The sequence below is a fragment of the Anarhichas minor genome, unplaced genomic scaffold (genome assembly GCF_050575085.1).
Source record: "Anarhichas minor isolate MPS153535 unplaced genomic scaffold, ASM5057508v1 ptg000024l, whole genome shotgun sequence".
Lineage (NCBI taxonomy): Eukaryota > Metazoa > Chordata > Actinopteri > Perciformes > Anarhichadidae > Anarhichas > Anarhichas minor.
This window is the reverse complement of record NW_027466470.1, coordinates 10,182,909-10,198,624: the sequence shown is the minus strand read 5'-3', so window position 1 is coordinate 10,198,624 and position 15,716 is coordinate 10,182,909. Positions and strand designations below refer to the sequence as shown.

Here is a 15,716-nt window from a genome sequence, read left to right as displayed (position 1 = left end):
CAAAAAAATCACACGTTTTTATTTGGGCTTCTTTTTATTTATCTCAGCTCAACAAACATTCATTAACCACATCCATCGCATTGTTGAGAGATTTCGTCAATCAACAGCAGAGAGCCATTCATCAACAGTTCTCAGCATAAAAGCATCACTATACATCTATATACAATGTTCCCGTTACATCCCAATCATATATATACAGCTAAACATGGATAAAAGGCCAATAAACTGAAGGAATTGCGTCTCAATTCCAATGAAAAAACTGAAAAGGTAACAACATGAAGCACATATGCTGGTGGTAATCTTAACATGAGTTACACTTTCAATAAAATGTTTAAAAAAAAAGATAAAATATGGATTTCATACACTGCTGCTGTAAATTCACTTGAAAATTGGAACATTTTAAGCATAACTACATGTCTCAAGATTTTCACTTTACAATTAGACATCTTAACGTCCTTTATACAGAGAGCCAGTAGGCATTGAAGATTGGCATCTTTCTTCCACTGCACACAATGTGTGGAAACAGAAAGGTAGAGAGCACGAGATGTGAGAAATCTCTCTGCTTTGATATAATGACAAAGGAGACACCAGCGAACAATAACTGGCCTTGTTGTTTGTCTGAATAATCTAAAGATTAGAGTCTTTCACAAATTCATTTGCATTTTCAAGAAAATGCTGATATTCTGATGAGTCTTTTTCAGAAGCCAAACTCGGACTACTTAAATAAATTAGGCCAGAAATCCTAAAGATCACAAGATGAACACAGCTTGTATTTGTTGCATGCTTTGTGAGGCCGAGCATCAGTAATTGTTCCGTCTGTACACGCAGCATGAATGCAATAAAATGACATGAAGAGAGCACAAGTGCATTTTCAATTCTTACACCTGCATTACCCAAAGTGCCGAGTTCAACTTTATTTACTACATCTAACAGTACATTCCCCAAAAGGCCACCATTCAAGATAAGTAACAGGGAGATATGCAGAGGGGGAGAGGCGAGTGTAGATACATACACGTGATCCTCAGATGGAAAGTCAAAGAGCAGCACGACATTGTGACACTTCTTGGAGCTTATTTAACAGAAGTAGAGAGTGTCGCCTGACCTGGAAGACGTATACTAGAAAAATAACATATGAAAACAAACCCTGGAGGACAAGTGACAAATAGGAGTTGAGATTTAGTTAAAGTTTTATTACGATTGCGCGGCAGCTCTTTGGGCTAAAGATCAGCATTTCCCATCGACGGGTCCAAACAGACCTGGCTCAACAGATTTCAAACAGATTTCAACTCCTCTTTCAACAATTAACACTATATATCATGCTGCTTTTCTGTTTGAGGTGCATAATTACATTCATGTATTATTTCCTCCCAGCAACTGATTGAGTGACCTGAGCAACATACTTCACATTTAACATGTGACACAGGGAAGCTTTGTTTAAGTGCCACATGACAGAACTACCTATCTAGGAATATTGACGAGATTACACAGCGTGAGGATATGACATAGTCCCACATGAGCACTTATCCACTGCTCATGAATTGAGTGCGTCCCTCCTTCCACGACCCCTGAGCTCTACAAACCTGACCCCCTTCCGCCCTGTTGCTACCCTCTTGATTGTTGCTGTGCTTGCAAGTTTCATCTGGCCTCCAGCGCCTTGCCCTCCAGGGCCTTGCCCTCCAGGACCAGCTGAATCTCTTTGGCATCCAGAGTCTCATACATGAGCAGAGCATCTGCCAGGTATTTGTGCTCCTTGGTATGAGACTTCAGCAGGGCTTTGGCACGCTCATACGACTCCTGGTGACAGCGAGAGAAAAGATGGTAAGAAACAAAAAAAGTTTTTACAAGGCTGGTTGGATTTGGAGTTTTTGGTTCAGCATCAAAAACATCACACAGACCTTCAATAATACTCTGATTTCATGCTCCACAGCTGCTTGTGTCTCCGGGCTCTGGGCTGTCATGTCAGTATAGGTCATCACACCCAACTGGGAGACAGGAAGGGGGGGAAAAGAAAGCGTGACACTTTGAAGGGTTTTGGAGCTTTTACGGAGTGGAGAACTGCTTTCTGAAGAAATCATCTCAAGTATAGTTTACACTGAGTAATGTAATGCAAAGTCTGTCACTTAGTTATAGCTGGAGCTGAACCGGAGCTTACCTTTCCACACATTCCAAATCTGGTCACCATCATTTTAGCAATCTTCGTGGCACCATCGAAGTCGCTTGATGCACCTGGAGAAGAAGACATATTGAGACTTCCAACCAGCCAACCACATTCCCTCATGTTAGAGAATCAGGAGTTCCCTTATGTCCAAACATGTTTTTGGGAACTCTTGTCTTACCGGTTGTTATGAACTCATGGCCAAATATAATCTCCTCTGCTACCCGGCCGCCCATGCTGACGTCCATCTGGGCCAGCAGCTGTGAGCGAGTCTCACTCCAGCGATCGTTCTCTGGGAGCATGGACACCTGACGAGATACATTGAAAAAGACTGAGAGGAGGAATGAAAAAATGAAAAGGATGAGAGGATGTACGCAGTTTACAGTTTGCACCGGACCTGGTATTCAGAACCTAATATGCAGAGTTTAACCGTTTAGTTTGGAAGCTCACGGTTTCCTTACATGTCCCAGACTGTGGCCTCTGGGCATGATGGTGGCCTTGTTAATGGGCATGGCATCTTTGGTGTAGTAAGCCACGATGGCATGGCCCGATTCGTGGTACGCTGTGATGAGCTTGTTTTTCTTGTCTATTTCTGCACTTCTTCTCTCAGGGCCTTGGAGAAAAGAAAAGACGGTGTGAATTTAATTATTTTATAGCGACATTCTCAAAATGACTTTTATTACAGTGAAAGGAAGCCTTTGCCATGGAAGATGAAAATAAAATTTAAAAAAAATCAGGATAAGGTTTAGTAAAAAGATTCATCATAATTTAACAATTGCAGGGAAACAAGAAAAGGAGTCCGTCTTTGCCGACTAGCACATCTTCCCGATTACTCACCCATGAGGATTTTGTCTTTCGCAAACTCCAGCTCCTTCAGGGTGACCATGTCCTTGCCATCAACTGCTGCCTTCAGGGCAGCCTGGTTGACCAGATTTTCCAGGTCAGCGCCAGAGAAGCCCACTGTGCCCCGGGCAATGATATTGGCCTCAATAGCTGCAAGACATAACACGCAACATCAAACAACAGTCCGTCTAGGCCTCAGACCGGGTCAGTAAAGTAGGCAAATATTCAGCCTATGATGGTAATGATGCTGATCTCACACCTGGATCCACTTTAATCTTCTTCAGATACCAGTTGATGATCTCCGTGCGTCCTTTCACGTCTGGTTTGGGTACAGTCACCTGCATGTCAAAACGTCCTGGGCGGATCAGGGCACTAAAAAAAAAGATCAGCTGGTTAGAAAAGGGCTGATACCGCGTCGGCATCTGGGTCACTGCATCCAAAACGGCCTCGGGGTTGGAGTCCAGTCTTTGTTATTATGAAGGAAAGCTGGGCGTGAATGTGCGTTGTAAGCTCCGACATGTTCACAGGCTACAGCAAGAGACACAGAGGCAAACGTACTTATCCAAAGCTTCTGGGAAGTTGGTTGCTCCAATGATGATCACGCCTTCATTTGGTTTAAACCTACAAAATAATAGCACAATAATATGCAAGTCAGTGTCTGCAATGCAGCAGCTCTCCTCTTGCTTTCTGGTCTTTATTATCTGTAGGTGAAGAAGTCAACTGCGGGCCACACTTATTAAAGTCCTGCGACAGCCACAGATAACAGATTATTTATTTTTTTGTCTGTAACTGAACTGTATAAACGCAACAGATTTTAGAGATTACCCGTCCATCTCTGCAAGTAGTTGGTTGATAGTCTGTCTGGAGTAAGGGTGCATGGGAGACTCAATCCTTTTCCCTCCCACACTGTCCAGTTCATCAATGAAGACCACACAGGGAGCGTTGCCTTTAGCCTCCCCTACAAAACAGGAATGTTAGAAACAAATGTAAAAATGAACACATATGTACCACAATATTCAGCACAACAATTATCATTAGAGAACAGGTGTGAATGCTGAAATTGCATTGCTGGTTTGTGTGTGTGTGTGTGTGTGTGTGTGTGTGTGTGTGTGTGTGTGTGTGTGTGTGTGAGAGAGAGATTTAAAAAAATTTGGAAAATTTAGAAATTTAAATTGGTGTTTCTACTCAAATGTAGGATTGAGTAGATAAGTTTAAAAGCATGAAGAAGTGTGAAAATGGGTTCAATTGAAAGGTTCACTTTGATCACTTGAATGAGGAAAATGTCCCAGAACACATTGAATATTTGTGAAAGTATGGACGGTTTGACTGATAAAAGTAAATATGGAGCAGAACGTTTTGATGTTTGAATAACGTTTCTCTACTGGAAGGAGTTAAGTATCAAAAAGTAATAAATATAAATTCACACGAATTACTTTTGTTGCCACAATCATGCAGCCCTTGTATCAGTAGAGGTCAACTATACACACTAAGCAAGTAAAAACAAAAAATTCAAATTTTTAAAATTTAAATAATAATTAAAATAAATCCCACTGAAAAGGTTCCGGATGCGGCTGGCTCCCACTCCAACAAACATCTCGTCAAATTCGGACCCGGAGGCGTAGTAGAACGGTACATCGGCCTCTCCTGCCACCGCTCTGGCCAGGAGAGTCTTCCCGGTACCCGGAGGACCAACCAGTAGAACACCTAAAGTAGAGGAAGGGATGAGGAAGAATGAGAGAGCGATGCAAAAACAAGATCCCGGAACAGAACTGAGGACAAATGCAGTGTGAGAGATAGCGATTACCTTTTGGCAGCTTTCCTCCCAAGGCTGTGAACTTCTCTGGGTTTTTCAGGAACTCCACTACTTCCTGCAGCTCGTTCTTAGCTTCTTCTACCCCTTTGACGTGCTCAAACGTCACATTCTTCATCTGGACGGGGTCCACAGCAGAGTCCAGGCCTGATGTGGTTCGGAACCGTACTATCCAAAATGGTTAGATTAAAGTTCGAAATCACACTGCATGGCACGGTTAATGAACTGACAAACAAGCTGCCTGTTACTGAGGATTATTTAAGAACCACGTCTGATTGCATATATATTAGTGCTTCAATACTATTAGTGCTAGAATATGCTGCTGTTGTTGCCTGCAAATAGCAGAACATGGCTCAGTTATACCAAGCTTAGTTCTTTCCTTTAAAGGGTTAATACATGTTCAAGATGCATAGATTAGTTTAGCAGGCAAATGCTGGGCTTTATTATTGACATTCACATTTTGACAGATTAAAATGTTAACATATTGGAGGTGATTTGGCGTGTGATATGAAATCAAAAAGCAGCTTTGGGTAGAAAAGGAGCCTTTACCCGATATGAAGGGGGTCTTGGAGATTCCATAGATCCCAACAAGAAGCAGCACCAGCAGGATTAGACGAGTCCTCCTGAGAGAGTCTGACCAGTTGGAGCACGAAAACTACACATCAGCAATGTTTTAATGCTTCTAATGGAACAACGGTTGTGTGACTCAATTTGAGTTTGTTTGTATTAAAACTCGCCTTGTGTGCGTTGTGTCAAGACTTGAGCTTTCAGGAAACCCTCAGCGAAGCCCCTCTTGAACGCATCCTGCTGCCCCTCGGGTACGCTCTTGTTCTTAACCAGACCGTCGAGATTTTCAACTTCTATCCCCTTGTCCCGTGTTAGGAATCCCTACGGAACAAGGTAGGACTGGTCAGCAGTATCCACAAAGCCACAATACGCCTTCACTTTAACCTCAAGGCCAGCACACTGGACGAGATGTGTAGGGCCTGAAAACTTAAGGTGCACAGGCTCCGCCTTTATTCTTAAGATTCCTGCATGGGCAGAACAGCTGGAGGCCCCTTTTGTGTGGTCAGGCAAGTGCAGAGGCAGCTGCTGATAATTACTTAGCTAACATAACTGATCATATTAGCTAACTAAATAATTTTTTTAAACTGTATCTCTAACATGCTTATTACATTAAACATGTAAAGTATATGCTTAATACAATAAGCACATTAAGCATATAGCGTTACATGCTTAAGGATTTGCATAAGCATGTGGATATCTCGGAGTACTTACCTTCATAAAAGACGGCGTGAATCCTTCAGGGTCCAGGGAGCGGTCGGCGGCTGACTGCAGTCGTCTGGTTTTGCTCTTTAAAGTTTTAAAGCCTCTGTTTGGAACCCACGCTTGAAACACGAGGTAAGCGTAAGATGTTTAAATAGATTAAAGAGCTAACCATGTTTCCACAGCATATCATTTAACAAGATTAACATAAACATTGTGAATCTAGGCCACCACAGATAATATTGACAATTAACTGGAATATTTGTTGCTCCCTCAGTAATATTATTTACATTGTTGTCAAATAACATTACAACCCAACTCTAGTAATGCATTAGTAACAACTGAATGCAAAGCTTTGGATTAGTAATAAAATATTACATAATCTATAGTTACCGGGCCAGTGTTGAAGCTCTGTGCAGGCAGACTGAAGAGGAGAGGGGTGCTGCCTGGAATAAGGCATGGCAGCCCACGAGAAGCCTGGGAACAGAGAACAAGGCTTAACTGTTAACTCTGAGACACCCTGGGGGAATAAAGTGGCAGCAGAGGCCCTAGTTGATTGTTTAGACGGTTAACTAGTAACTAAGCTCATCAAAAAAAAATGAGATGCTTTCCACCTACACTAACTAGAAACTCTGCAATTCTATGCAGTCAAGTGAAACACAATATTAACAATTCTATTTACGTAGTACTATTTCCAGTATGGGAGACCCGTTTATAACAACGATGTACACTCTCACCATGCTTATTGTAGTAAAAGGAGTGTGTAGAAAGATGCGAGGTCCTCCAGGCCGTCTGTCCACCCGATCGAGGTGGTGTCTCCTGTGGACTCAGGCGTGGGAACACACTGCTCACCAGCTCATCCAGCTGCTGCGCTCCCAGGTCTGATAGGCCGAGCTCACGCAGGTTCCACGTGGGCTGCACAAATACATTACACCACCTTGTGTTTGACATTTGATTCATATTCCACACAAAGTTATTGTGGAACAGGTTTTTTTTGTTAAATACGTGGACTTGGAATACTACTGTCTCTGACTGATGCAGCAGTTACAGATTATATCTAATTTATGTGTACCTCTGTGCGGTGTAGCTCTGAGTCTGAGGCGTGCTCCTTGTGTTTTCTTGATTTGCAGGGGGCAAGGCTGCTGCTGCTGCTGCTGCTTCCCACTGCGCTCTTCATAGAGTGGAGGACATTGATGAGGTGGCTAAGAGGTACAGTCACCTGTGATCACATCAAACAGTGACAGTTCAACCGGCTAGCTGGTGTTACGAAGTCAACATGATGTAAATCAAGCTTACACGCCAGTTATTTCTAATTTTTAAAAAGTAGCAAGGTAATAACCACGTATTATTCGGGTTTGATATTCACCAGCAGCCTAACATATCGCTCATTAACGCAGTCTCCCACCTGGCAGGTTAATGAATGCTCATCGGAACAGTTAGGTTAACGTTAGCTAGCTTTAGGTTAAACTTCTCCCAACGGTCCGCACAGTCTTTATTTAATACAACAGAAAGATAACAATATTGACAGGATGTCCTCTGACGTTAAAATATATTTTAAGTCATTAAACTATAACAAACGCTCGACAGCAGTCTGGGTCACTTTAGAGAACAAGCTAAGGTTAGCTTCACTTAGCTAGCAGGAGTTAAGAACCAAAACAATAACAATGCTCATGTTAGCTTGGCCTAGCGTCCCCTGCTTTCTTACCTGTGGTTGGACTGTCATTGACAAAGAAAACATGTTGTATCCTCTCTGGTACACAACGGCCGTTAAGCTGCACAAGTTGAGACACTGTCCTTGAGAGTTAAAGGACCGTATTTCTTTAACTTAGCTCACGGTAGCAGACATAGCAAGTGAAACTGCGAACTTCAGCGGTAGCTGAAAATAAACCCGGATGTGACCGCTATCGTGTTGTAACACATTGTAACCCTGATTAATGTTCTCCTTCTTCTGACCCAGTTTACGTTCCGTTCGTCTATCTGCAGTTAATGTAAAACTTTAACATTATTATTCAGCAAATTCACACCAGTCTAAACTGAGATAATAATGACTTACTATCTCATTGAGATACTAAGTCATTATTATGAGACACTAAGTCATTATAATGACGTACAGGATCTTTATTTTTTCCTCACAGTGGTGGAAATGGGCTTCCATATAAATGCGATTTAATAAACTATATTTAAAACCTATATTTCCCAGTTCATGGTTATAGCTGAAAGTAAGTCTCCCCATTCCACAAGCTGTCACAGCTTTTCAGCCAATTATCTCAATTTTGAACATCAAAATCAAAGATTCACTACAATAAATGTGTTTGTCCAAAGAATGTGTTTATTGCATGTCAAAATGTGCTTCATGTACTTGTGTTTAACAACTGTATATTTGAGAGCACCACACCCTTTCTTTGGATACATCTTCATTTTCACTGTACAGCTGACAAGAAACCAGAATGCATGTATGGATTGTCTTTTCTCTGTTTCTTCTTTATGCAAAGATGCAATCTTTCATACTATTGCACTGATGCCGTAAAATAAATATATACTTACACATAAATACAATATTGGTCACCATCTCTATTTGGTCTAAAAGGAAATGAACCTCAAATATTTCTATATTTCTAACAATAAATATAAAAGTCCTTAGTAATCAGAAATAAATATTGTCTGACAAAACATGAAAGAAACCTAAATAAACAATTAAATTGTACAATAAATAAAATAACTGGCAATGACGATGGGGAATCGGTTAAGGTCAACAGCGACTGTATAATCATGAATTAATTTCAATAAATAGTTGACTCAGTGATGTGAGTTATGTGTATATTGTGTTCCTGGTGGTCTGTGAGACATGTCATAAATAAGACCACCACCTAATATCACTACAACAAAGAAAATGTGCCAGCATTTATAATGCACAAATCTTCTGTTTCTTAAAACACGTAAAAAGTATCCATGAAGTCAAAATGCTACACTATATGGCAGAGTCTTACACACCTTTCTGACCATTCATTTATCTAAAGTAGCCTCTCCATTTCTACTGGAGCCTCATTATACTCCGTCTGTGAAGGGAATTGAAAAAGCCGCAAAGCAACAAAAGTGCAACAATTCCATCCGAGCTTCATGTTCTTTGATTGATGCCGACGGTTCACAGATAATTCAGGGGATTTTCCTGTGAGGGGGAAAGAGATGAAACTGAGTTTTGGTAGTTTGTAGTATGGCTATAAAGCTAAAGTCATACGTGATAATAGACCAGGACATTCTTGATCAGTGTTTTGCTCCTTACCTTCTCCTCCGTTGTAAATAAAGCTGGACAAGCCAATGGGCAACCAGAGGCCAGAGTGCAGTCAACACCACAGTGAGTGGAGAAACGTTAAAAGGCCACCAAGATGGTCTCAGGAACTATAAAAACAGAAACTTGCATTAAAGCGACTGTTTGTTTTCTGATTGGATAAAACTTGGTCATAAAATGAAGTATAAAAAAACATGACCCTATTCAGTTTGAAATAAAACTCTACAAGAACCTTTTGTGCTACAGCTAGGGAGTCCTCCTGCCTTGGCGAAGATGATCTTGACTGAAAAATTCAATAACGAAATATAGAAATCTGTTAATTAATATATAATAAATTGTCACGCAACGGTACATTTCAGTAAACACACTGTGGTGTAAAACCTCTGCTCTTTCACCTGTGACACCGCAACCGTCTCCAGAGCGTGCAGCCTCTGCAACACCGTGGCCATGTCATGCTGCAGCCGCAGCAGAGCTGTAGCTATTTGCTCATTGACGTTTCCTCTGGCAGAGCTGATTGGACGTCTGCTCTGTGAAACACAGCAGCAGGCAGCATCGACACTGGCACACCGAAGAGCGCCGCAGGCAGTCCTTGGTGACCGTGAACCTGAAACAGGAGTCAGAATGCGACAGGTTAAAGGTCTAGTGTGTAGGATTTGGCAGTGAGGTTGCAGATTGAAACCGAACTGAAACTTCTTCAGGATGACAAGCATGTAGGAGAACTACGGTGGCCAACGCCAAAACACAAAAGTGTTTAGCTTGCCGTTCTGGGCTACCGTAGAAACATTTGCTGGCTCAGTGAAGAGGTGATTATACTCTCAAGAAAAGATACTTAATGATATTATACTCCATTTCTGCCAATACATCTCCCCTAAATGCTACACACTAGTCCTTCATTGCTACAAAGTGCAACTTTTGTGGAAAACTGCTGTGTTTTAGGGTATCAGATGCCTTTAAATGCCACAGGAGGATGACATAAGTACACATCTTAGAAGAAGGCTAAATTAGGGATACAGTGTCAGTGTAAATCAAAGTCGACAGGCTCACCTCTCCCTCTTCTTGACAAGGAGCTGTTTGCACTCATCCCTTCTTTAAGGGTAGTGTTGCTCTCAAACACTGAGGCAGCTCCTGATCCAAGTGACAGTATTTTTGATGTAGAACGCCCCTTGATAGGAAAAGAAGAGAGTCGACCACAGCTTGAACGGGCATTATCAGGTCAGAACACATTACATTTATTGTATTGTATTTACTTTGCAACTCTTTAAGACTTTATTTCAATAATGTTGATGTGATTAAAGGGATAGTTAGTATTTTATTTGCTTTCTTACCGAGGGTTACATGAGAAAAGAAGCTCATCTGGCTCTCGGAAAGAAAGTAAATAAGGATATTTCCCGCAATGTCGAAACTAATCCTTTGATGTTGTGCACACTATGGAGGAGGGACACCGCACCTCTTCCATGGCCAGATGCTCCATTGAGTCACAGAATTCCTCATTATCTGAGTCTGTGGATCGATGGTTCTTCTCAGGAAAAGCATCAGTATGACCTGCACATGGACAAAATGGTAAATTATATTGTTCTTCAGTGTACATCTACATAATAAACATTTAGCTTGTGATGTTTTTTATTTTCTTTGATAGTATTTTGCTGCTGCACCAATAACATTTTCCAAGACTGATAATTTATGCTATACATATATAGAAAGTATATACACACAGTGTTATAAAAACATGTGTACACATTTTGCATTAATTAATGTAATCTTACCACTCGGGTGTCCATTAAAGTGCATATAGGAGTTATACTGGACACTGGGCTCCATGCAACAGGCGAGCTCCTCCTCCTCCACCTCGCTGTTGAGGGAGCTGTGTGTCCCGTTGGTGAAGGAGGACATGCTGGGCTCCATGCTGCTGCTGGACCCCCTAGTGTCAGACCTCCACCTCTTGTCCACCATCAGCAGCCTCGGGTTAGGCCTCCAGTCTGAGAGTGAGAGTGAGAGTGAGAGAGAGAACAACAAATGCATTCAATCAATTTACTTTCCTACACCCTTAAAATGACCTCAAGGGTGTCACATTGTGGGGAAAATGTTATTCTTAAAGAAAAAATAAAAGTGTGATGGCCAAGCGGCAACTCCTGATGCTGAAATATGAAGCCAAAAAATGCAGTTCCTCTAATGGCCACGCATTGGCTCCAAATGCGAGTCAATCCCCGTAGACCCCGATGTTACAATGCCAAACCTTTCAGCAGAATTAAACATGTAAACAGCCTGCTACAAAAAATGTTTTTGGTCTCTATAGCTAATATACATTCATGACAACTGTAGAGAATATAGAATATCACCTGCCCAACCCTTTAAATCATGTAAATACTGTTGGTTAGTGTCTAACCTCTACAACACAGCACATCTCACGGCACAAAACAGCCAACAACTTCTACTACAGATGGTACCTTTTTCCTCCTCCTCTTCCTCCTCCTTGTCTTCATCGTCTGTATTGTCTTCTTCATCCCCATTCTCCTCTTCCTCACTTTTCCTCCAATCACTACTTTCCTCATTTCTCTCGATTTCACTATTTTCATTGCTTCCCTCTGCCTCCTCGCCACTTAGGACGCTTATGCAAGGAGCACTGCTGTCATTTTCTCCGAGGTTTTGTATATCAGCCCACAGATCCCCATAGCCTGAGCGGTGAGGGAAACACTCTTCATCAACTCTCTATCTAAGTAAATGAACAATGTACATCTACACAAAGCAAAGACATACTCACAGTTGACAGTCGAACATTTTACAGCTTCTACACACTACACTTATACCACAAAGGCAACGATAAAGGGCAACAGCCAACACACTGACTAACTACAGCACATTCATGACAGATTACACAAGAACGTTTCAGCTAACAATCTCATTTCTTACAGTTCCTGCAATGTAAACCCGAGGACAATGTACACTTATCACACTTTTGTCAAATGAAACTGCATTGAAAGCAACTTAAAGAGGTTGAAATAAACGTATACAGCTACAGCGAACACCAAAGACTTGCCTTCCATTATCGGTTTGATAAACTGTTTGACCAGCTCGTCTAGTGATAAAAACACAAGTAAGACAGGCTCAGTGTTAGAAAACATGTCCTCTGTGTGACCGACAAAGATGCTTAACAGCAGTACTTGAGCAGCAGTGCTCTCCCTGGAGTGTATTCTGCTCTTATTGTGGCATCACTGATCGTGTGCATTACCTGCATGGTTCGCAAAAGGCCTGGTGAAGGGTCTGCTGTCCACCTCATCATCTTCTTCTCCTTCTCCTTCTCTGTCTACCTCTGCGTAGAAGCTGCCAAGCTTCTCGACCAGATCGGACACTTCATCCGAGACTGGGATGGTCTCCAGAATCTGACAACACATTAATAATACATGTGCATGCATATTCTTCCAATCCCGTTTAAAACTATTTGAAATGGTTACAATGAAGCACTTGCTTTTGCATTAAGAGGTTTGGTACAACTTTCAACAAGCCACCAGAAAACAGGTTAATTAGATGCAATTACACATAGCAAAGGCTGACTGACTCATCTGCTGGACCATGTAATTAAAGCTGATTAAAAACAGCTGATAACTGGAGGACCGGATGCTGTGAGCTGAAAAATTCATAATAACATTTGTAAAAGCAGTCTGTTGTTGTTTAAAAGCATCTGTCATTGTTCAACAAATTGTTCAAATACATGAAGTGAGTCCTTTTTATATTAACAAGAGCAGCTGCTCTGTGAGGCTGTACGTAACATCAACATGCTAACATGCTCACAATAACAATGCTAATGCTGATGTTTAGCAAGTATATTGTTTACCATACATTACATACACAATTATACCTGCATCTTGTTGTCCTCGTATTATATTGTATTTAATTTTTTTGTTGTATTTTTTTTTTTTTTATATGTATTCATGTGTCTGGAAAATAAATGAAGTATACTATCCTAGTTTAGCATGTTAGTACGCTAACATTTTCTAATTAGCAATAAACACAAACTGGAATTGAGGCTGATGGAATGTCAAACCAAACAACAACATTTTGACCTGAACAAAGTTATAATAATTCAAAGTCATGCTCATGGTGGCGCTAGAGAGAAGTTCATGGGGTCACTTAGGTCAGCATGATACATATCTGTGCAAGTCTCACAGCAAACCATCAAAGAGTTGTTGGACTAACTAACTCTGGCTTTAAAATAATCAAAAAATGATGTGCTTCATACTCAAATAAATTGTCCTCACACATAGTGTCTTTAACGATTCAGGAATCAGTAATCTGTGAAAAAATGTTTTATTTGAGGACGTATTATTATATATATATATATATTGTACATACTGTTCGTTAGGCACACACTTTTCTGACCAAGCAAAAACATCAATGTGAGGAGAGATGTGTACTCCAAGTTTATTAACTTTTTATTATGATGCATACTGCCTGTATTGAGCTTCAGTTTTCCTTTAAAGGACTTACCAGCTGGATGTCCTCAACATAATTCCTCATGGCTTCCTCCTTTGTCATATTTCCCAAAGAGCTCCATGCATCCCTGGTAACAGAAAGTCTTAGTTCAACACTTGAACCCTGAGAGGAAAGTGAACACTGAATAACTGTTAAACAAAGGGGAAGTTACAGACATATGCAGAAATCTCACCGATCTTAATCTATTCTGTGTTACTGCAGGATTATCCATATTGCAGTATTGTGCGTAATATCTGGGTATTACATTATTAAAATAAGTCACGGATTAGGAACAATGGTACAGCAGACATGTGCAGTGACTGTGCCTTTGATATATAGGCTCTGAATGGACAGAGAGCGAGACTCTGATGGTATGAATATTAGCGAGTTAGTTTGTGTGAAACATGCAAATGCACCAGCTGTCGGAATTTAGTGGTGGAATAAAACAATTGCGTGTGCATTAAGACAACATTTTATACCATTTAGCTTTTCCACTAGTGTCCCAGAAGCCGTTGGGTCTTGGGATGTTGCAGGGCCCCGAGGTGGCCTGCTTGTAGTAACTGTAGAACATCAGCATCATGTCATCAGATGGCTGGAAAGGACCTGAGAAATGAAAGAAGCAAATATACATATAATATATATATATATATAACATATTACATGTGAGCTACAGGAGTTGTTAGACTTGAGATATGACTGATTCAGTTAATCAGCTCTTATCCTTATAGCAGCTTTATCAATAGAGGGGCAGCCAAGAGTTACAGCTCTAACGCTCTGTATGTAGGTCGATCACCTGGAGTGTTTACGCACACACAAGGAGGCACAGACTTCACCGTATTGCACATAACGCTAACTGAACACCAATAAATTCACTTTCTGACTAAGATAGGGCAGCATCACCTTCTTCAGGCAAACTCCGGATCACTTTAACTGCAGCAACAAATTTCGCCCCCAGGCTGTGTATGTCCTCCTCCTGCGCCATGCTGAATCCCAACCAGGATGAAGTGAAGCAGTCCTCACGTCTTCAACAACGATATGAAGCAATTAATGGGGGAAAAAATCAAATCAGTTCAGAGCGGGTTTAGCGAAGGACACTTCAACACAATTTGGTCATCACTGCAGCTGGTTGCCACTTGTCTTATCTAAGGAGGCAGACTGTTTCCTCTTTAATCTAGGATATTCTAGGAGAAATGTGGTTTATTAAATAAGACATTGTCGGTTTAACACCAATAGATTACATTATTTAATTCTCCCTACGGCTGATTTGTGTGAAACTCACCAAAAAGTTCATATTCGCCAGTGCAATAATTATTTCATTAGCCCGGTGTTTGTCAGCAATATGCAGTAGAAAGCTAATTTCGACTCCGGTCAAGGATGAGCCAAACAGTCAACGTCTGGTTACTAAGTAGTCTGGGAAATGTAGTTTTTGTGGAACAAGCCTCGCAGAGTAGCGCGTCAAAACCTAACGTTTACTACTTCAAGCCCCACAAAGCCCTCTCAGCCGGGATTTAAACCGCGGTGATGTATGGGAAATGTAGTGTCGTGAGGTTTTAAACAGCACTGAGGAGCACAGGACCTGAGAAAAGTCTACAGTAGGCCTATGTCTTTAAAACTCAATAGTGCATTTTATCTGTGCTTTTCTTATCTCATAGAGACGCACATTGAATTCTCTGGATTTCTATAGTGTCAAATTCATAGCACAAGTTTTATATTGTATCTATATTTTTAAGAAACGTATTTATGTAGGCCCTACCTTTCTGTTACTACCATTACCAATAATGGTTTAAGGCTATATATTCAATTTATGTTTGTGTATTTTTGTGGTGAATAAAACATAAAAAGGGTGGAAGAAATGTTTTCTATAATATGTGTTATTTAACCTAAACTAC

General features: G+C 41.0%; 2 protein-coding genes across 3 annotated transcripts; both read right to left on the bottom strand.

Annotated features, from left to right (window-relative positions):
• Positions 1-15: 15 nt before the first annotated feature.
• LOC142956202 (ATP-dependent zinc metalloprotease YME1L1-like) lies at positions 16-7,967 on the bottom strand. Of its 2 annotated transcripts, none has more exons than XM_076097641.1 (18): positions 7,780-7,967; positions 7,147-7,293; positions 6,812-6,989; positions 6,468-6,551; positions 6,087-6,196; positions 5,546-5,696; positions 5,358-5,441; positions 4,803-4,955; positions 4,550-4,702; positions 3,824-3,956; positions 3,557-3,619; positions 3,258-3,370; positions 2,993-3,148; positions 2,617-2,768; positions 2,337-2,463; positions 2,153-2,226; positions 1,896-1,982; positions 16-1,794 (listed from the first exon to the last, which is right to left on the bottom strand). In XM_076097641.1, the coding sequence occupies exons 1-18, from the start codon at positions 7,810-7,812 to the stop codon at positions 1,636-1,638; spliced, it is 2,157 nt and encodes a 718-aa protein (XP_075953756.1). In that variant the 5' UTR covers positions 7,813-7,967; the 3' UTR covers positions 16-1,635. The 2 variants fall into 2 exon arrangements, with proteins under 2 accessions (XP_075953756.1, XP_075953755.1); XM_076097640.1 differs by having other exon boundaries at positions 4,803-4,976; positions 7,780-7,966.
• Positions 7,968-8,381: 414 nt separating this feature from the next.
• Positions 8,382-15,161, bottom strand: LOC142956203 (acyl-CoA-binding domain-containing protein 5A-like). The gene is made up of 14 exons (XM_076097642.1): positions 15,107-15,161; positions 14,728-14,849; positions 14,307-14,430; positions 13,843-13,915; positions 12,587-12,737; positions 12,395-12,433; positions 11,805-12,032; positions 11,124-11,336; positions 10,808-10,902; positions 10,405-10,522; positions 9,756-9,964; positions 9,593-9,643; positions 9,355-9,470; positions 8,382-9,240 (listed from the first exon to the last, which is right to left on the bottom strand). Exons 2-14 carry the CDS (start codon positions 14,807-14,809, stop codon positions 9,228-9,230), a joined length of 1,512 nt encoding a protein of 503 aa, XP_075953757.1. The 5' UTR covers positions 14,810-14,849; positions 15,107-15,161; the 3' UTR covers positions 8,382-9,227.
• Between the last annotated feature and the right edge of the window lie 555 nt (positions 15,162-15,716).